This window comes from Mesoplodon densirostris, chromosome 18 (assembly GCF_025265405.1).
Source record: "Mesoplodon densirostris isolate mMesDen1 chromosome 18, mMesDen1 primary haplotype, whole genome shotgun sequence".
Lineage (NCBI taxonomy): Eukaryota > Metazoa > Chordata > Mammalia > Artiodactyla > Ziphiidae > Mesoplodon > Mesoplodon densirostris.
The window spans coordinates 52,129,785-52,151,623 of record NC_082678.1 but is presented as its reverse complement, the minus strand read 5'-3'; the positions used below and the strand labels follow the sequence as shown (position 1 = coordinate 52,151,623).

General features: G+C 38.0%; 1 protein-coding gene across 4 annotated transcripts in view; it reads right to left on the bottom strand.

The window, feature by feature from the left end:
* NF1 (neurofibromin 1) overlaps nt 1-21,839 on the bottom strand; it is a 261,641-nt gene that overhangs the window by 20,681 nt on the left and 219,121 nt on the right. For all 4 annotated transcript variants that reach the window (XR_009530430.1, XM_060082451.1, XM_060082452.1 and 1 more), the window contains 12 exons: nt 14,820-15,013; nt 13,010-13,150; nt 12,575-12,854; nt 11,879-12,093; nt 11,579-11,640; nt 11,325-11,439; nt 10,691-10,792; nt 9,306-9,446; nt 6,178-6,304; nt 4,894-5,025; nt 3,750-3,885; nt 2,192-2,349 (listed from right to left, as the gene is read on the bottom strand). Coding sequence is in view for 3 of the 4 variants with exons in the window: in XM_060082451.1 (XP_059938434.1) it covers nt 2,192-2,349; nt 3,750-3,885; nt 4,894-5,025; nt 6,178-6,304; nt 9,306-9,446; nt 10,691-10,792; nt 11,325-11,439; nt 11,579-11,640; nt 11,879-12,093; nt 12,575-12,854; nt 13,010-13,150; nt 14,820-15,013 (1,803 nt within the window). In the remaining variant the exon portion in view is untranslated. The remainder of the gene's footprint in view (nt 1-2,191; nt 2,350-3,749; nt 3,886-4,893; nt 5,026-6,177; nt 6,305-9,305; nt 9,447-10,690; nt 10,793-11,324; nt 11,440-11,578; nt 11,641-11,878; nt 12,094-12,574; nt 12,855-13,009; nt 13,151-14,819; nt 15,014-21,839) is intronic.

The following is a 21,839-nucleotide window of genomic DNA, read 5'->3' as shown; positions in this document are numbered from 1 at the left end:
ATATAATATCAACCAACCTAAATTTATCTTGTACTATAAATATATTAGTCTTGATCTCTGTGAATGGAATCACTATCCAGCCAGGTTGTGAAGCCAGAAATTTCTGACATCCTTCACTGCCTTCTCCCTCCCCACCTGGCCCAAACAGTCAGGCACTAAGTCCCACACCTGATTCCTTTTCTCCACTGTCCCACTGCTCCTGCCTTAGTGCAGGCCTACAGCATTTTTTGCTTGGACTGCTGTAACGATCTCTTAAATGATTCCCTTGTGAAAAAACTCTTCCTATTTCTCCATATTGTAGCCAAAAACCTTTCCTAAGAATAACATTTTGTAACGTCTCTCCCCTACTTAAAGATCCCTGCTGGATACATGATAAGGCTAAATCTCTTAACATGGCACAAAGTCTCCCACAAACTAGTTGCAATTCTTCTCTAGCCTCATTTCATGCCCAAGTGCTTTTCCTGACTTTGCTTTATTCATGCTATTTCCCCCCTCTCTTGAATACATGCCTTCCTTATCCTGTGCCTACCGGGCAAGCATGTATTAAAATTTCAAGATCCGGTTCAAATGTTACCTCCTCTCTGTAGCTTTTCCTAATTTCCTTACTTTAATGGCACCTGGGGATGCTGTTGCAATTGCCTGATTATAAGTCTTAGCCACCAAACTATGAGCTCCTCCAGGGCAAAGACTATAACTTTTTCGTCTATCACATGGGTTGAATGAATTCAATATTGCATTTTTCTCTGAAGTTAGTTTTTCATTTACAACTTCCTTGGCATGAAAACTCAGAATCACAAAACACAAAGTAACCAGGAAACTCCTAGAACATTATTTATGGAAAAGTATAAAGAGAAAGGAACTCAAACAAAAGATAACAGTCCTTGGGACTTCCCTAATGGCGCAGTGGTTAAGAATCCGCTTGCCAATGCAGGAGACACGGGTTCGAGCCCTGGTCCAGGAAGATCCCACATGCTGTGGAGCAACTAAGCCTGTGTGCCAGAACTACTGAGCCCATGTGCTGCAACTACTGAAGCCCGCGCGCCTAGAGCCTGTGCTCCGCAACAAGAGAAGCCACTGCAATGAGAAGCCTGTGCACAGCAACGAAGAGTAGCCCCCGCTCACCACAACTAGAGAAAGCCCGTGTGCAGCAACAAAGACCCAATGCAGCCAAAAGTAAATAAATAAATAAATAAACAAAAGATAACAGTCCTATGTGACTAGTAATAGTGATTAACATTCATGGTTTCAACTTCTCTCATGGTTTATTGGCAGGTTATTTATTTTATACTTCTTTAGCCAAAGTTGTGTAAGAGCACCTTTGCATTTAATCTGTGGTGAGGTGGGATCAGTGGGCTCTCTCATTATTTACTTCAGTTTTTGAAAAGGGAGAAAGGGTCTCACAGCATTTCAGGTATATTTCTTTTTTTTTGCGGTATGTGGGACTCTCACTGTTGTGGCCTCTCCCATTGTGGAGCACAGGCTCCGGACGTGCAGGCTCAGTGGCCATGGCTCACGGGCCTAGCCACTCCACGGCATGTGGGATCTTCCCGGACTGGGACACGAACCCATGTCCCCTGCATTGGCAGGCAGACTCTCAACCACTGCGCCACCAGGGAAGCCTTCAGGTATATTTCTCACGGTCAGATGTTGATATAACCAAGCAATTTTAACTTCCAAGAACCCTATCTTCTTGCAGTAATAAAAAAAATACAGTAATCAAAAACTCTTACCTTTTTGTCTTTTTAAAGAAAAGATGGCAAATAGTATTATTATAGCTTCATAGCATATTGATGTATCCTGTCCTCAGAGGGTAATTTTGGGAAATATATTGTTAAAGGCCCTGCATTTGAATGCTGCAAGGCTCTTCCTTTTCTGTGAGTATCTAATGTCTCTCCTACTCCCATTTCCCTTCTGCCTGGCCAAGGCAGAATCAAACAAGTAGAGCCACAATATTTAGTCTAAGAATCCCCCCAAAACTGTTTCAAGATCTCATTCTCGTTCCTCTAACTTAACTGATATGGCTTAACTGATCTATCAAACTCTCTCATAATTGGCATCAAAAACTTTGCTACATCAAAAACAGGAGATTTTGATAATCTTGAACAGCTTCAAATAATTTTCCAGGAGTGAAAGTATCTGACCATTTTTGAAAAGAATTCTAAAACTTTCTACATAATTTAGATAAACTAACCAAGCAACTTCTTCGTGTTGGCCTGAGAAGGCTGCCCCATGTCCAAACTCATGGATTTCCTGGCTCGGGGACTGGTCTGGCCCGCAGGTGGATAGCTGGCTGCAAGGTACCCTTCAGAACCTTTGGGAGAGGACCATGGCTGATTCTCCTTTAGTGTCCTGAGAGATGAAAACAATTGAGAAGAATCAATAAACATGATGACAAATACGACCACTGCTGGTCCTTCTAATTGGCTACTGTACTTCCCAATGGCAGCGATCAAGTAATCTTAAAACTGTACTTTAAAGCTCACTCTTTAAGGTACAAACTCTTAATCTAACCCCAGGAAGTATCCACTTTCTTGCCATGACATCTGATACACAGTAGGTACTCAACAAATGCTCAACTGAACTGTACTGCATTGCTTTTTTTTTTTTTTTTTTTTGCGGTATGCGGGCCTCTCACTGTTGTGGCCTCCCCCGTTGCGGAGCACAGGCTCCGGATGCGCAGGCTCCGGACGCGCAGGCTCAGCGGCCATGGCTCACGGGCCCAGCCGCTCCGCGGCATATGGGATCCTCCCAGACCGGGGCACGAACCCGTATCCCCTGCATCGGCAGGCGGACTCCCAACCACTTGCGCCACCAGGGAGGCCCTGCATTGCTTTTTTAATCAGGGAGAATCAAGTCTAAATAAGCAATTGTATCCCTGGTTTAAAAACCAAGGGGGAACACAGTCAAACTCACTTTCTCCTTCTCATAACAAAAAAGGGCATATCTCAAAGAAATATGATCATAGGAATGACTGAAGAGTAAGACTACTGAAAGCCAAGTATGCCTGGAAAGCTTTTGCATACATTGTTAACATCTCAGCTGGAAATTGCTGAGGGTTTTTTATCAAAAAGCGGGATGCTGATAAATTTAATGATATAAGCACTACAAATACAAGATTATTTTCCCATGTTCAACACTGTACCTAAAACTTAAAGGTATCTTTGTTTAATTGAAAATATTAAAAAAACTCCAAATGATGCTATTTTCATGTAATTTCTCTATGTTTTAGTGAAAAATATACCACTCAAAGCAACATACAACAGGATATAATTTGATTATCTTAACATCTAAATCTGTGCTATAGAAAACTTTTTAGTAACTTTAGTGTAATATGAGTAAATACAATAAATATGTTGGCATGTGTATCTTTTTAACAAATCTGTATAGCTTAGTTTTCTATCATTAAGCATGTAATGTTGCTTATATTTCACATTAGGTTTTCCTAGGCCTTTTCCTGCAATCCGATACTTTCAAGATCATCTCTTTTCATTATTCAACTGATTTGTGCTTAAAAAGAGGCAAACTAATGTTAACTAATTAGCACAATTAGATTAGAAGAACTTTCCTTCAACTAACACACATAAAATACTGTACATTTATAAAATGAGTTTTGATTTACACACTCTTCCTAGGTTATCTTTAGAGTCCCTTCTATATTACCTTCTGGATTACTCTGCCCGCTTGCCTCCACTGGCATGGAATATTGAAACCTGATTGTAATTATGTAATTGTGGGAGACGTCCATTTACCTATAGCTAGGGTCACCATGATGAATGGGATATGTATCCATAGGAATATTTTCCATTGAAATATCAGTAAGAAGAAGAGACTTTCTATGTTTTAGGCTACAGCGACTTCGAACCTCCTCAGATACTGTAAGTAAAGCTAAAAGGAAAAAGAAGGAAGATTTAAAAATTTAATAAATCACAAGTGTGACTTAAATTAGGATATACTTCTTACAACCTCCTGAAGAGAATAATAGCTATTAAACATGAGAGTATGACGTTTAAGGATATAAAACACTTAGGACAGACTTGTTTATGTTAAAGCGTTTACAGTCTGTTTTGGAAGACTGCATGTAAACATGAAACTTACAAAGAGATTTAAAGAGCACCTTATATTAGTCAAGTGCTTTAATAAACACTGGACCTCAACAAACACAAAAGGTAGGCAGGGCAGGACTATAAGGTCCACTTCTTAGATAAAGAAAAGTACTCTGAAACGTTAAATGATTTGCCCAAGGTCAAATAATTCCAACAAAAAAGGTGCCACAAACTGAAGTCTGCTAAACTGGGAATCAGCACTTTCCAACAAACAACGATGTTCAAGAATTGTGTTATATACAAGTGCTAAGTGTTGTTGAGAGGAGAAACACAAATCAGGTAAGAGCGGATAGGGATGGTATAATGGAATGGTGGGGATGGGCAGACAGTCTAGGTAAAACAAACAGCATCAGAAATGAATATTAAAGAAGCATAAAGGCACTTCTAGGAGATGGCAAGTAGATTAGCTTCAAATAGCCCATCCATTTGGAGAGGTGATAAACAATGAGGCCTATGAAATTAGAGAAAGGGGACAGAATCAGGAGGGCTGCTTAAGGGCCCAGGACGCTAGGCTGAGGCTTTTAGATTTTACGACAGACAAAAGGGAGCCACGTGGTGTCTTGAACCAAAGGTGACTAAGGGAACACATTTCACATATTAATGCAAATTCTTTTATAAGGAAAAATGTCTTGGCAAAACTTTCCAAATTTTAACCAATGCCACAGGACTGAACTGTGAACTCTTTACCCTGCCAAGCAACCAGCGGAAGGACCCAGACGTGTCTGTACCTTTTTCATGGTCCTTAGATATAGCCGTGGTAAGATTAATTTTGTCTATTTTGTGTTTTTACCTGCCAGGTAAGCCACGCTCTGTGTATTCACCTCAAATTTGTCACAATTTCTATGTTTATTAACCAGAGTTAGTAGTGTATGCAAAATTCTGACTGTTCTTGCAACAATGGCAGGTGAAGGATGCCTGTATCCTACAAAAAATAAAAACAAACAAGAAGTTAATTCTTTCTTTCAACAAGTATCTGTTGAATTCTTATTCTGTGACTAGCAACTTTGCAAGGAAAGGAAGTATGTAAGGGGAATAGCCATTTGGGAAGGTAAAATATATACATATGTTAATAGTTAATTAATTACATATAGGATTAAAATGTATAGAATAGAATAATGTTCCCTGGAACTCGAAGGTACCTCAGGGAGAGGAAAATTAGAAGATGATGGTGTTTCAGATCTTCTATTCCCTAAAGCAGCACAAGGAATTTTTTAAAACCTATTTAGTGTAGTTTGCCTTAAGATATGCTTTGAAAATAGGGTTCTATCACTTAAATTTTTTATTTTTTTTTTGCGGTACACGGGCCTCTCACTGCTGTGGCCTCTCCTGTTGAGGAGCACAGACTCCGGACGCGCAGGCTCAGTGGCCATGGCTCATGGGCCCAGCCGCTCCGCGGCATGTGGGATCTTCCCAGACCGGGGCACGAACCCGTGTCCCCTGCATTGGCAGGAGGACTCTCAACCACTGCGCCACCAGGGAAGCCCTTAAATTTTTTTTTTAATTAAAGAAAAAAGCCTTATGATATAGGGAGTATAAGCTCTCAGAGCCCAAAGAATCCGGTTGATTAGAGGGTAAGCTTGATCTCTGGACAACTTTTAATCACTAATGCTACTCCATTTAAAATAGGGGATTTGTACATTGAAAATATTTGGTATTCTTTTAGAAATACAGAATAAACAAGCATTTTATCAGCCTAGTTGCAATCCATCTTCTTGGTATCCTATAGTAAATGTAGTATCTTTTGAGCAATGCCTATTCACTTTAGAGATTAAAACTGTCAATATTTTTTGCAGAAATTTCATAAGGTGGTGAAATCAAATGTATACTATTAGAAAGTTCAGTACTTAGAAATTTTATAAGAATCAACTCCTTTGCTTTTTAAAGGAAATTTGATATGTGATGTGGAAATTAGGCTCTATTAAAATATATACTGAACAAAACATAACGCAGTAAGACATACAGTTGTGTTTAAAGTGAGACACATGAGCCAAATTATTTCAAGCACTCAATCATTTCAGTTACTTCTGGCTTCTCGACACCATTTCATAAAAATATTCTGACATAAGGCCTCTACCTTTTAAGAGGTGTCCAACCAGTGCGAAGTTAAAGTTAGAGTTGAAATTGAGTCCAACAAAATGATCCATTTGTTTGCAGTGCCATTCCAGAGGATTCCGGATCGCCATGAATACTTCCTCTGGACTCTATTAAAAAATAATCATGAGATGGTTGACGGGGTCCACACAGGAAGGATCACTTATTGGTTTTTGTTTGTGTTCAACAGCTGTGACAAGGTAAATACTCCTTTCAGGTTGAGAGAAATTATTTTCAGGTAACTACAGAAAACCACAGAACATTTAAGGTACTGCAAATAAATTCGTGCAAGATAGTTAAGCATATAAATAATAAGGTGATGGAAGATAAAACAGCTTTGATTTACAATGCAAGGTAAGTGACTGTCAATTTATATCCTGGTGACTTTTTAAAAACTAAAAGTATTGTTATTTTAAATAAGACCATGCACTGAACTGTAGCTGGCACTTTGTGTACTATGATGACTGGAAATTCAAGAGAATGAAGAGAGTTCATATTTACTGAGTGCCTGCTGTATACAAGTATTAGATACATTATTGTATTGAAACCTTAAAGCAATTCTATGTAATAGGTATTAGCTCCACTTTACAGACTGACAGATTCATTCATGCATTCTTTTACTTATCAAATACTCATTATATGTTTTTGATGTGCCAGGCATGGTTCTAGGCTCTGCAAGTACGTCAGTGAGCTAAACAGACAAAAACTACTCGCCCTGGTGGATGTGACATTCTAGTGTGGGAAAACAAGGAAATTGAAGCTCAAAAATGCTGTGTAACTTGACCTTTAAATTAAGATTTTTTAAAAATTGGGGTATAGTTGCTTTACAGTGTTTTAGTGTCTGCTGTACAAGGAAGTGAATCAGCTATATGTATACATATATCCCCTCCCTCTTAGACTTCCCCACCCCCACCCCCATCCCACCCATCTACGTCGAAACAGAGCACGGAGCTGAGGTCCCTGCACTATACAGCAGGTTCCCACCAGTTATCCATTTTACACATGGCAGTGCACATATGTCAATGTTTCCTAAAGTGTGGTACCAGGAACACCTGCTTTAAAGTCACTGATGATGCTTGTTTAAAGGTGGAAAGTACTGGGTTCCATCTCAGAATCATGAGAGGTGATAAGGACCGGGAATTTGCATTTTTAAAAAAAGAAGCCCTGTGATTTCCTTATGCACAGAGATTTTTTTAAAGCAAAAACTGAAGGTATTTAGGGTCATGTTCAGGTCTGTCTAGATTTCTATCTCAAAGAAAGAAAAGCATGAGTCTATAAAATAAATGTAGAGAGATGTTTCAAGCATTTTTTACAATAGAAAAGATGAAAGACAAATCAAATGTTCATTAATGGGCAAATGGTTGAATAAATTGTGCTTCATGCATACTTTAAAATACTCTGCAGCCATGAGAAAGAATTATACACACACACACACAAATGTATATATACACACACACACATTTATGTGTGTGTGTACATATATACATGCTTAGAAAGACGTTCACTTATATTGTTAAATAAAAAAGCAAATTGCAGAATATCATATAAATATTACATAAATTATTAACCTACTATATGTTCAATTTATGTATATATATTTTCAGCTTTACTGAGGTATAACTGACAAATAAAATTGTAAGATATTTAAAGTGTGCAATGTGATGATTTGAATGATGAATATATATCCTTTCACATACACGTTGTGAAAGGATTCCCCGCATTAAGTTAATAAACACATCCATCACCTCACATATTTATATCCCATCCCCCTTTTTGGTAAGAACATTTAAGTTCTATTCTCTTAGCAAATTTCAATTATACACTACAGTGTTATCAACTACAGTCACCAGGTTATACAACAGATTCGCAGACCTTATTCATCGTTCATTCTGGTGACTTTTAACAGGCTTTATTATCTCTGATTCCTAGTATCCTGGGGCACTGGAGGCAATATTAGCTTCTGCTAATGGGCTGTTCTGGCAATGAAAATGCCAAGGCAGATATTCCTAGACAAACACTTCACTTATGACTATTCTTATATTCACAGAAATGGCCAATAGCTAGCTATCTCTCTGACCACCACTGTCCCAAGACCACCCCAGAAAAGGGCAATGGGTATTAGGAAAGAGAGGTTCTAGTCCCACATCAGATGTACAAACATGAACAAGTTACCTGACTTCTTTGTTCTTTTCTATCTTGTAAAATGGAGGTCTGACTGATAAACTTCAAGGTAGCTTCTACCGCTATAATTTTGTTTCCATACTTCCCAGAGCCCCAGCTGTTCTGGGTCTACATAAGACTGATCGAATAATTTTTAGATGAGGTATCTTCACACTTAAAACCATGCTCTGGTTCTGTTTCTTTCTACCCACAAGCTCTGTTAATTTCACTTTCACCCACAAGCAAATCTCTTGTTATATACACACATCTATCTTAAAATTCCTCTCTTTTCTCCTAGACTGGTCCCATTTTTTTCTCTCCAAAGACAAAAGGAATACAATTTCTTACTGTTATATTCCTTCCACTATCCTCTGTGAACCAAAATCCAACCTCAATCAAGGCTGATAAGTGTTAAGAGGGGTGGTGATGGTATGTTTTAAAGTGGGATTAAGCAAACAAAAAACTAGTATAATTAAGTATCCAAAAGTTTCCTTAAGACTCTCCAAATTCCTTATCTGCTTCTAATTATATCTATTTTTCATTAAGTACCATAATTCAACAGAAGTAAGCTCATTTTCAGATTATTTCTTTGTGAAGTGAAATGGGGGTGGGGAATGCTAACCTTTACCTTTGGGTTATGAAATTACAACTGAGTGTACAGTGCATTGGACAGCATAGGGCCTAGCATGGTAGCTATTATTATTACTATTTTTATCCCTATTCTGTTTACTAATATTGGGCAAATACTGTTTTCTGCTATTTTTATATAAAAATTGCAAAGTTTAAACAGTTTTTATGAGCTAGTAAGGAACTATACTCATAATAAGTTACATTACAGAAATTCATATTTAAGTTACGGACCTCTTCTGATTTTAAAAGATAACAACAAGAGAAGAGGGAGGTGCTCTAATGTGCTTGGCATTTAGGAATACCGAGTGGAAGCTTATTCACCTTGTCATTGAATATCCGGAGACTGTCTAAGGTGTGCAGGTTTTGTTCCAGAAGTGCGGTGCCCGCTGAATACAAGTTGACTTCATCGAGCTGCAGCACGGCCACAGCTACCCAAAAGAGGGCTTTATGCAGAGGGGAGTCCTGGCAAGGGAGACGCACTACAGGTTAGCAAGATGAACCACAGACAGCCTCATCAAAACACACTGCAGTACAAAACAGATCATGTTATCCCGCAAATTATGCATGTTTTCTCTTCTGGAGAAGGTAAATATATCAGTAAGCTCTTCCTGTATTCCACGTGTGTAACTAAAGACACTGTTACCAGGCTGAGAACCTTGGCATCTCCTTTGATTGCTCCCTATTCTTGGATTCTAAAACCTGGTCACCAAGTTTTGTTGATGCTTCCAAGTAGTCCCTTTTGTGCCTGTTTATTGCTAATAACACTGTGCCATGCCAACCTTTATTCTAAATGCAGATTCTTTCTGCCTCCAGTTTCTCCCTGCTCCAATCCGCTGTGCACACAACTGCCAGAATGACCTTCACCCTCACAGTGAAGACGAGAGAACCATTTTGTGTAAGTCAGGATTAGAATGTTTGTAGAACATATAACTCAATACCAGGAATATACAAGTATTTATTTCTCAGTAATCTCTCTGAAATCTGGCATATCTTTGTACTCAATTCACAGAATACAACTTTAGAGTTGGAAGATAATACTATGCCATCATCTAGTCCATTTTACTCATTTTATCAATGTGGAAACATGATGTCCAGATGTTAAATGACCTGCTTGAGGTCACAAAGCTGAGATGATCTCAGACCACCCTAAAACGGTGGCTATTATCATCCTATTCCTTTGAAACATTACCTTCACTTAGCACCCAAACTTTTGATTATCAGGTATACCTTACCCAGCTTTACATTTCTTCACAATAATGGTCACCAATTAATATATCATGTATTTTAATTGCTTTATTATCTAGCCACTCCTCAACTTCCACATTCACCCTAGAATGAAAGTTCCACGAAGGCAGATAATTTTATTGGCTTTGTTCAGTTATATCTCTCTAGTACCTAAAACAGTACTTGGCACATAGCAGATGCTCAATTCTTACTTACTGGATAAAAGAATTAAGAATATATGCCCATCTGTCCTTCAGCACTGACGAGACAGCACGCAAGCATTTGAGAACGTACCGCCCGTACTTATCCTTCCTCTAACGTAAATACTTCCAACAACTAAATCTTAAGGCAGGAAGTTCTACTTTAACTATAGCTCTTTCTTTATACCTTCTCAATCCATCTTATTTTCTGAATTCTGAAAGAAAATTACATTTAACACTGATACCCAAAATGAATGCACTCATTTTCTACACAGTACTTACCTTATTAAGAAGTGGTTGTAATTTGGTTAGTGCTATTACGGTAGCTTCTATCAGAACTTGACTGTTGTAAGTATCAGGTCCTTTTAAGCAACTCTCAAGCGCCTTTTAGGGAAACAGAATTCTTTATTTTACTTTCATTGAAATAAAACATTAACTCCTAAACTGAATCTCAGAATTATTTCAGGAACAATTCCTTATTTAATAAGTGTGAGAATTATTTCCAGTGCTGTGGTGATTTTGGTAGCTAGCTCAAAGCACATTTGGGTTCTTATTTTAAAATATTTCTATATTATATTCTAATATAAGAAGTCAGGCATTATTATAGGTAATTACAAATTATATAATTTTATATAAGGCTAGTCTTACCATCTAGTTAAATGCGTATAATAAAATATTAAGAGTACCTTTACCAAAAGAAATACTTAATTTTCTTTTTAAGATATGTTCTCTAGAGAGAGGTTTCTTCACTTCAAAGAATTACAATAAAAAAATAATCAAAACCCATTTTTTAAAGATTCAATAAGCAACATACAAGATATTTTATTAAATTCAAATTTAAATGTCCCTTAGAAAACTTCAAGATATACTTTACAACTTGGGAGCAACAAATAGTTGGGAGGAGAGGAGGAGGTACCTTGCTGAGAATACGGATAATCTGCTTTATCTGCCCATGAGACACTCGTTTGCTAATACAGCCAAAGACAACAAGAGCTCTTGGTTGCAGGGATGGATTATATTGGAATGCAAATCTGCGATTTAAAGATCCAAAGAGCTTATGAAAACCTCTGTGTTTATATATATTAAATAATTAAAATATTGATTACGCAATAGTATCTATCTTTTCAACAGTACACGTACTTTTGCAACTTACATGTATTTGGGACGTACCTTTGAGCTAGTTCTGTCCACTGATCCAGCCACTTGCATGTTGGAATATCTCTCATACATGCCTAAAAAAAAGATACTCTGAATATATTTATGTATATAAATGTTTACAGAAACATTAAAAAATGTTTATTATAATGGCACTAAATAAGTGACATATATATTACCAATAAACACATTCCATGGGAGTGTTTTTATTTAAGCATTAAGTGCAAAATAGCAGAATAAACCAGTATTTCTTCTATACAGTACCAGTGGATTCTTTAAAATGAGCTTAGTTTCTTATCATTTTGCCTTCTATACCTCCATGATCTCCAACAAAGCTTCTGTGACTGTTTCCAAGGATGTCAAAGCAAAAGTCTCCCTCTCATAGGAGCCAGGAGAGAATGACCTGTCCCGGTAGCTGGAGCGGAAGGCAATGACAGCAGCTGACTTGACTTTGCTGATGCCAAACAGCAGGTAAAATTTGGGTAATGAGAACTCTGTCAAACTGAGTCTCAAAACTTGCTTGGTCTCTTCTGTAAAAGAAAAAAGGAACAAGTAAAGACTTTAAAGATACAATTTTTTTAATTCTAAAGTGCCGTATTTCATTTTGAATTTAGATAATTTGAATATCATATCAAAATTACATAACAATGCTCCCTAAACCAACCCTCTGGATACATGAGCTTAATGCTCATTACTTAGCTCCCTTTACGTACAAATTCGTGCTAGTAAAGCAACACTGTCAACCGGTGCTGAGCCTTTAGCTTATGTGATAACTACTAGAGTCTACATGACAAACGTGCACAGAACATCTTTGCCATGGCTTGAGATGGAATGGAAGTAATTCATTCTTTTTCTTTTTGATTTGATTATATTTCATATCATTAACATAGGCTTGATTAAGCAGCTTGGTATTAAGGTACCGTAATAAATAATAAGGTAATCTATGCCAGTCAAGTGGTGTAAAATGGAGAAAGGAACTGGTGAAACACAAATTGCTTTCCTGGAACTTACCACTAAAATGAAGCTGAGAACAAGTACACAGAGAGTGAATGATATTAATGACCAATCCATGTGTGGAAGCTCTAAGGGAGAGTGGCCCTGTGGCTACTAAGAAAGTAACGACGTGGAAGAGGTAGGGGAGATGAGCTGCCACATCAAGGGAATTGTTGAAGGACAGCATCAGCATGTAGCGTGCTAGAATAGCAATATCGTCCCACATAAGATGTTGCTCTAAAGTAGGAGTTGGAGATAAGCATGTCTTGTCAATTATTTTGCACATCCTTCCAATAACCTGTAAAGACGCAGAATTTTAAAGAACACGGGAGTTAAAAAGTTTTATCACAAAAGATTTCAGTTAAAAATGACTTGTTATAAAACAAAAAACCTCCTGATAATAAAAACAGATACATCAAGCCATAGCCCAGAAGGCAAAGGAAAAGGGATTACCTTGCTTGAAACCAATTTCACATTTCCAGAAGCCAAAGCTACAGCAGTATCTGCCATCACCTCAGCTTTTATTGATCCCAAGCCACCCGTTGCACTGGTTTTGATGAAACTGTCTAGTACAACATCAAGGAGGTCTGTAATCTAGTGGAAGAGGGAAAGATAACTTATGTTTTAGCCATTCTGCCAACTTAATTTTTCACTTAAAAATAGTTCAAGGAGTAGCCCAATCAACATGAAAATTCTATTTTACCTGAGGCCTCCAAAATACTAGGTTTTATTTAGAGACCTGTCAATAAATATAATTTATCATAAAATATCCAGGAAAGGATGAGAATATTCCCTCAATTCCTTTAGAGACCAGCATTCAAAAATTTAAAATCTCTACATATATTATTTTCACTCACTCTTTTTTTTTTTTTTTAGTATTTAATTTAATTTATTTATTTATTTGGCTGCATTGGGTCTTCGTTGCTGCGCACAGGCAGGCTTTCTCTAGTTGCGGTGAGCAGGGGCCACTCTTCGTTGCAGTGTGCGGGCTTCTCATTGCGGTGGCTTCTCTTGCTGTGAAGCAAGACATCTAGGTGCGCAGGCTTCAGCAGTTGGGGCTGGTGGGCTCTAGAGCACAGGCTCAGTAGTTGTGGCTCACAGGCTTAGCTGCTCCACGGCATGTGGGATCTTCCCAGACCAGGGATCGAACCCGTGTCCCCTGCATTGGCAGGTGGATTCTTAACCACTGCGCCACCAGGGAAGTCCTGTTTTCACTCACTCTTAAAGCACCTCTGTTCTCTTCTAAGACAGTAATGTACGAGCAGTATAAAGTACAATTATTTTAAAATACAGGAATGACATCAAGTACTGAGATGTTTTGTAGAGCTACAAAAATGGCTCCAAGGTCATTTAAAATTATTTGGAGGATTCACAGCATTGAGTAAAGGTATCGTCTCCTTCAATGATTATCTTGAAGAAATGGTAGCATAATTCTTGTCAGATAAAAAATAGTTACAGGGCTTCCCTGGTGGCGCAGTGGTTGAGAGTCCGCCTGCCGATGCAGGGGACACGGGTTCGTGCCCCGATCCCGGAAGATCCCACATGCCGCGGAGCGGCTGGGCCCGCGAGCCATGGCCACGGAGCCTGTGTTTCCGGAGCCTGTGCTCCGCAACGGGAGAGGCCACAGCAGTGAGAGGCCCGCGTACAGCAAAAAAAAAAAACAAAAAAAAACAAACAAACAAAAAAAAAATAGTTACATTATACTATTTTAATACTGGCATTCTTATGCTGGTACTAGAAGTGAGAGCAGGTGGCCCAAATAACATCATTAGCAAACATTTACTGACACCTATGGTATATAGGGTACTAGAATACACTCTAATGCACTATTTATTAGAAACAACATCAGATTTTTACAGTTAAACTCTACATGCAGCCGTCCCTTGGTATCCTTGGAGATTAGTTCCAGGACTCCCTGCAGATACCAAATTCCCGGGATGCTCAAGTCCCTTACATAAAAAACGGCATAGTACAGTTGGCCCTCAGCACCTGTGGGTTCTACACACTGAGAATTCTGTGGGATGACTGTAATTATGCCATGGAGAAGAGTGCTAAATTAGTGTTTCTCTGGCTCTGAGACGTGCATTAGACTTCTTCAATTCTGAAGCAGATCAAGAATTAGGTGGGTGTCTGCATGCTTTTTGAAAGAGGGGACTGTCTTTTCTACAGCTATATCCCTAGCTTAGTGCTTTGTACAACGTGGGTATCAGATAAATATCTGCACCAAGGAGGTACTAGATAAATATTTGAGCAAACTCAATACCTGCCCAAGGCTCCCCCATATTTTTGCTTGAATAGATGGATACATCTGTTTCTCGTTTATAGTCATTGTTATCAGCTTATCAAGAATCGCAGTAACTCTTTGTCTTTTGGCATCATCATTGTGCTTACAAAAACGTACTAGATTTGATAGCCATGGAGTCATGTATTCCAAACAAAGGTGTTTCAATTCAATACCTGGGGAAAAAAATACACTATTAGCACAGATGGTCCATGAAAATTACATCAACAATTATTTTAAAATAAAAGGTTGGGGGAAAAATGGTAAAAGATAAAGACCATTACCTAGAATCAGACCTGGAGAAAAGAGACTTGGCAAATATATGACTGAAGATAGAGATGAAGAAAGAGAACAACCCTTAAAGAAAGTAATCTTCAAAGTCATTAAGCCAATTTTTGAAAAGTTTTATTTTTCTCCCATTTAAAAAAAAAAATTTATTTTATTTTTTTGGCTGTGTTGGGTCTTCGTTGCTGTGCGCAGGCTTTTCTCTGGTTGTGGCGAGCGGGGGCTACTCTTCGTTGCGGTGTGCAGGCTTCTCATTACGGTGGCTTCTCTTGTTGTGAAGCACAGGCTGTAGGTGCACGGGCCTCAGTAGTTGTGGCACACAGGCTTAGCTGCTCCGTGGCATGTGGGATCTTCCCAGATCAGGGCTCGAACCAGTGTCCCGTGCATTGGCAGGTGGATTCTTAACCACTGCGCCACCAGGGAAGTCCTTACTTTTCTCCCTTTTAATAACTTCTAGTTAAAATTTTTCTTGCTTTATTCTAATTGTAAAAGGAATATGTGGGTAATCACAGGAAGTTTGGTAAAAGGAAAGTATCACCACAATAATGAAACCAATATCAATATATTGGTGTATCACTTGATCTCTCCATAGGCTTTCAAATCTATGCAAAGATAATGTATATTCACGTGTGTGTATACACACACATAACCCATCCCAACTCCTCCACAAAAAATTAGGGTTATGCTATATATGTAGTATGATCTGAATATTTTTTTCACTATATATTATACTGAGATTTACTCAACAATAAAAATTCTCCAAAGACATTTTATAACTTTTTATTTTGAAATAACTTCAGACTTACAAAAAGATACAAAAATAATGCAAAAATTCCTCTATATAACTTCACCTAGAGTACCCAAAACATTTTTTAATTATGTTAAAATATACCTAACATAAAATCTGCCATTTTAAAGTTTACAGTTCAGGGGCATTAAGTACATTCACACTCTTGTGCAACCATCGCCACCATCCATCTCCAGAACTTTTTCATCTTCCCAAACTGAAATTCCATACCAAAAACGTTTTTAATGGCTTCATATTATTTCATCATATGCAAATCCAACAAAGTAGTCAGTTCTTCATTATTTACTTTTCGACTGTTTCAATTTTTTGCTATTATAAATAATGTTATGTGAAGTTCAAAATAAATCTATGGCAACAGAGATCATAATACTGGTTACTCTTGGTGAAGACAGGTACTGACTGAGAGGAGCCTTCCGGATGCTGGAAATGTCCTGTATCTTGACCTGGGAGATGGTTTTGTGGTGTATGCACATGTAAAACTTAATCAAGCTGTTCATTTAAAATTTGGGCACTTTACTGATAAGATATACCTGAATTAAAAAAACCTAAATAAAAAATACTGCTATGATAAACATATGAACATTAATTTCTTAGGATAAATTCTAAAAAGTGGAATTATGATTCCAAAAGCTATAAACATCCATAAGGTTATTGATATCCATGTCAAAACTGCTTTCTAGAAAAGCTGCCCTGTTCACAATTCCAAAGACATCAACACTGAATTTTTTAAAAAATATCTTTGCCAATTTGATAGTTGAATATATTTTCTTACTATTCTTTCAGTTTGAACTTCTTTGAATTTATTAGTGAACTCTTAAAAACATATTCTTTCTTAGTATGACCGGCATGTTACCGTTGATCCATTTTTCTTATTAATCTGTAAGAATTCTTCATGATAAAGATACTACTCTTTTCTCATATCTGCTGCAAGCATACTTAAGTTTTTTCTTTATAACCTATCTTTTATTTATTTTTTTTTAAGTAGAGATTTTGAAGTTTTACATGGTCAAACCTGTTCACCATTTCCTTTGTTTCCATTGGTCACTTTTTTGCTTCATAAGTCCTTACTCACTCACAAAGCAACTAAATATTATTCTTCCTTTTCTTTTTTAAACGGTCTCAGTTTTTATATTCAATTTTTTTTGAATTTTATTTTATTTTATTTTATTTTATTTTATTATTATTTTTTTTTTGGTGGTATGCGGGCCTCTCACTGTTGTGGCCTCCCCCGTTGCGGAGCACAGGCTCCGGATGCGCAGGCTCCGGATGCGCAGGCCCAGCGGCCATGGCTCACGGGCCCAGCCGCTCCGCGGCATATGGGATCCCCCCAGACCGGGGCACGAACCCGTATCCCCTGCATCGGCAGGCGGACTCTCAACCACTGCGCCACCAGGGAGGCCCTGAATTTTATTTTTTTATACAGCAGGTTCTTATTAGTTATCCATTTTATACATATTAGTGTATATATATCAATCCCAATCTCCCAATTCATCACACCACCACCCTCCCTCCCCCCACCGCTTCCCCGCCTTGTTGTCCATACGTTTGTTCTCTACATCTGTGTCTCAACTTCTGCTCTGCAAACCAGTTCATCTGTACCATTTTCCTAGGTTCCACATATATGCATTAATATACAATATTTGCTTTTCTCTTTCTGACTTACTTCACTCTGTATGACAGTCTCTAGGTCCAACCACGTCTCTACAAACGACCCAATTTTGTTCCTTTTTATGGCTGAGTAACATTCCATTGTATATATGTACCACATCTTCTTTATCCATTCGTCTGTTGATGGGCGTTTAGGTTGCTTCCATGACCTGGCTATTGTAAATGGTGCTGCAATGAACAATGGGGTGCATGTGTCTTTTTGAATTATGCTTTTCTCTGGGTATATGCCCAGTAGTGGGACTGCTGGGTCATATGGTGATTCTATTTTTAGTTTTTTAAGGAACCTCCATACTGTTCTCCATAGTGGCTGTATCAATTTACATTCCAACCAACAGTGCAAGAGGGTTTCCTTTTCTCCACACCCTCTCCAGCATTTGTTGTTTGTAGATTTTCTGATGATGCCCATTCTAACCGGTGTGATGTGATACTTCACTGTAGTTTTGGTTTGCATTTCTCTAATGATTAGCGATGTTGAGCAGCTTTTCATGTGCTTCTTGGCCATCTGTATGTCTTCTTTGGAGAAATGTCTATTTAGGTCTTCTGCCCATTTTTGGATTGGGTTGGTTTTTTTTTTTAATACTGAGCTGCGTGAGCTGTTTATATATTTTGGAGATAATCCTTTGTGCACTGATTTGTTTGCAAATATTTTCTCCCATTCTGTGGGTTGTCATTTCATCTTGTTTGTAGTTTCCTTTGCTTTGTAAAGGTTTTAAGTTTCATTAGGTCGCATTTGTTTATTTTTCTTTTTATTTCGATTATTCTAGGAGGTAGATCAAAAAAGATCTTGCTGTGATTTAGGTCAAAGAGTGTTCTTCCTATGTTTTCCTCTAAGAGTTTTATAGTGTCTGGTCTTAACATTTAAGTCTCTGATCCATTTTGCGTTTCTGTGTATGGTGTTAGGGAGTGTTCTAATTTCATTCTTTTACATGTAGCTGTCCAGTTTTCCCAGCACCACTTACTGAAGAGACTGTCTTTTCTCCATTGTATATCCTTGCCTCCTCTGTCACAGATTAGTTGACCATAGCTGCGTGGGTTTATCTCTGGGCTTTCTATCCTGTTCCATTGATCTATATTTCTGTTTTTGTGCCAGTACCATATTGTCTTGATTACTGTAGCTTTGTAGTATAGTCTGAAGTCAGGGAGTCTGATTCCTCCAGCTCTGTTTTTTTCCCTCAAGACTGCTTTGGCTATTCGGGGTCCTTTGTGTCTCCATACAAATTTTAAGATTTTTTGTTCTAGTTCTGTAAAAGATGCCACTGGTAATTTGATAGGGATTGCATTGAATCTGTAGATTGCTTTGGGTAGTATAGTCATGTTCACAATATTGATTCCTCCAATCCAAGAACATGGTATATCTCTCCATCTGTTGGTATCATCTTTAATTTCTTTCATCAGTGTCTTATAGTTTTCTGCATACAGGTCTTTTGTCTCCCTAGGTAGGTTTATTCCTAGGTATTTTATTCTTTTTGTTGCAGTGGTAAATGGAAGTGTTTCCTTAATTTCTCTTTCAGATTTTTCATCATTAGTGTATAGGAATGCAAGAGATTTCTGTGCATTAATTTTGTATCCTGCAACTTTACCAAATTCATTGATTAGCTCTCGTAGTTTTCTGGTGACATCTTTAGGATTCGCTATGTATAGTACCATGCCATCTGCAAACAGTGACAGTTTTACTTCTTCTTTTCCAATCTGTATTCCTTTTATTTCTTCTTCTTCTCTGATTGCCATGGCTAGGACATCCAAAACTATGCTGAATAATAGTGGTGAGAGTGGACAACCTTGTCTTGTTCCTGATCTTAGAGGAAATGTTTTCAGTTTTTCACCATTGAGAATGATGTCTGCTGTGGGTTTGTCGTATATGGCCTTTATTATGTTGAGGTAGGTTCCCTCTATGCCCACTTTCTGGAGAGTTTTTATCATAAATGGGTGTTGGATTTTGTCGAAAGCTTTTTATGCATCTATTGAGATGATCACATAGTTTTTATTCTTCAATTTGTTAATATGGTGTATCACATTGATTGATTTGCGTATACTGAAGAATCCTTGCATCCCTGGGATAAATCCCACTTGATCATGGTGTATGATCCTTTCAATGTGTTGTTGGATTCTGTTTCCTAGTATTTTGCTGAGGACTTTTGCATCTATATTCATCATGATATTGGTCCGTAATTTTCTTTTTTTGTAGTATCTTTTTCTGGTTTTGGTATCAGGGTGATGGTGGCCTCATAGAATGAATTTGGGAGTGTTCCTTCCTCTGCAATTTTTTGTAAGAGTTTGAAAAAGACGAGTTAGCCCTTCTCTAAATGTTTGATAGAATTCACCTCTGAAGCCATCTGGTTCTGGACTTCTGTTTGTTGGAAGATTTTCAATCACAGTTTCAATTTCATTACTTGTGATTGGTCTGTCCATATTTTCTATTTCTTCCTGGTTCAGTCTTGGAAGGTTATACCTTTCTAAGAATTTGTCCATTTCTTCCAGGTTGTCCATTTTATTGGCATAGAGTTGCTTGTAGTAGTCTCTTAGGATGCTTTGTATTTCTGCAGTAGCTGTTGTAACTTCTCCTTTATTTCTTTTTTTTTTTTTTTTTTTTTCGGTACGCGGGCCTCTCACTGTTGTGGCCTCTCCCGTTGCGGAGCACAGGCTCCGGACACGCAGGCTCAGCGGCCATGGCTCACAGGCCCAGCCGCTCCGCGGCATGTGGGATCTTCCCAGACCGGGGCACGAACATGTGTCCCCTGCATCGGCAGGCAGACTCGCAACCACTGCGCCACCAGGGAAGCCCTCTCCTTTATTTCTAATTTTATTGATTTGAGTCCTCTCCCTCTTTTTCTTGATGAGTCTGGCTAATGGTTTATCAATTTTGTTTATCTTCTCAAAGAACCAGCTTTTAGTTTTATTGATATTTGCTATTGTTTTCTTTGTTTCTATTTCACTTATTTCTGCTCTGATCTTTATGATTTCTTTCCTTCTGCTAACTTTGGGTTTTGTTTGTTCTTCTTTGTCTAGTTCCTTTAGGTGTAAGGTTAGATTGTTTATTTGAGATTTTTGTTTCTTGAGGCTTGTATTGCTATAAATTTCCCTCTTAGAACTGCTTTTGCTGCATCCCATAGGTTTTGGATCATCATGTTTTCATTGTCATTTGTCTCTAAGTATCTTTTGATTTCCTCTTTGATTTCTTCAGTGATCTCTTGGTTATTTAGTAACATATTGTTTAGCCTTCATGTGTTTGTGTTTTTTTACGTTTTTTTCCCTGTAATTCATTTCTAATCTCCTGGTGTTGTGGTCAAAAAAGATGCTTGATATGATTTCAATTTTCTTAAATTTACTGAGGCTTGATTTGTGACCCAAGATGTGATCTATCCTGGAGAATGTTCCATGCACACTTGAGAAGAAAGTGTTATCTGCTGTTTTTGGATGGAATGCCCTATAAACATCAATTAAATCTATCTGGTCTATTGTGTCACTTAAAGCTTCTGTTTCCTTATTTATTTTCATTTTGGATGATCTGTCCATTGGTGTGAGGTGTTAAAGTCCCCCACTATGACTGTATTACTGTCAATTTCCTCTTTTATAGCTGTTAGCAGTTGCCTTATGTATTCAGGTGCTCCTATGTTGGGTGCATATATATTTATAATTGTCATATCTTCTTCCTGGATTGATCCCTTGATCATTATGTAGTGTCCTTCCTTGTCTATTGTAACATTCTTCATTTTATTTTTTATTTTTTTATTTTATTTTATTTTATTTTATTTTTTTTTGTGGTACGCAGGCCTCTCACTGTTGTGGCTTCTCCCGTTGTGGAGCACAGGCTCCAAACACGCAGGCTCAGCGGCCATGGCTCACAGGCCCAGCCGCTCCACGGCATATGGGATCTTCCCGGACCGGGGCACGAACCCGCGTCCCCTGCATCAGCAGGCGGACCTTCAACCACTGCGCCACCAGGGAAGCCCAACATTCTTCATTTTAAAGTCTATTTTGTGTGATATGAGTATTGCTACTCCAGCTTTCTTTTGATTTCCATTTGCATGGAATATCTTTTTCCATCCCCTCACTTCAGTCTGTATGTGTCCTTAAGTCTGAAGTGAGTCTCTTATAGACAGCATATGTATAGGTCTTGTTTTTGTATCCATTCAGCAAGCCTGTGTCTTTTGGTTGGAGCATTTAATCCATTCACGTTTAAGGTAATTATCAATATGTATGTTCCTATGACCATTTTCTTAATTGTTTTGGGTTTGTTTTTG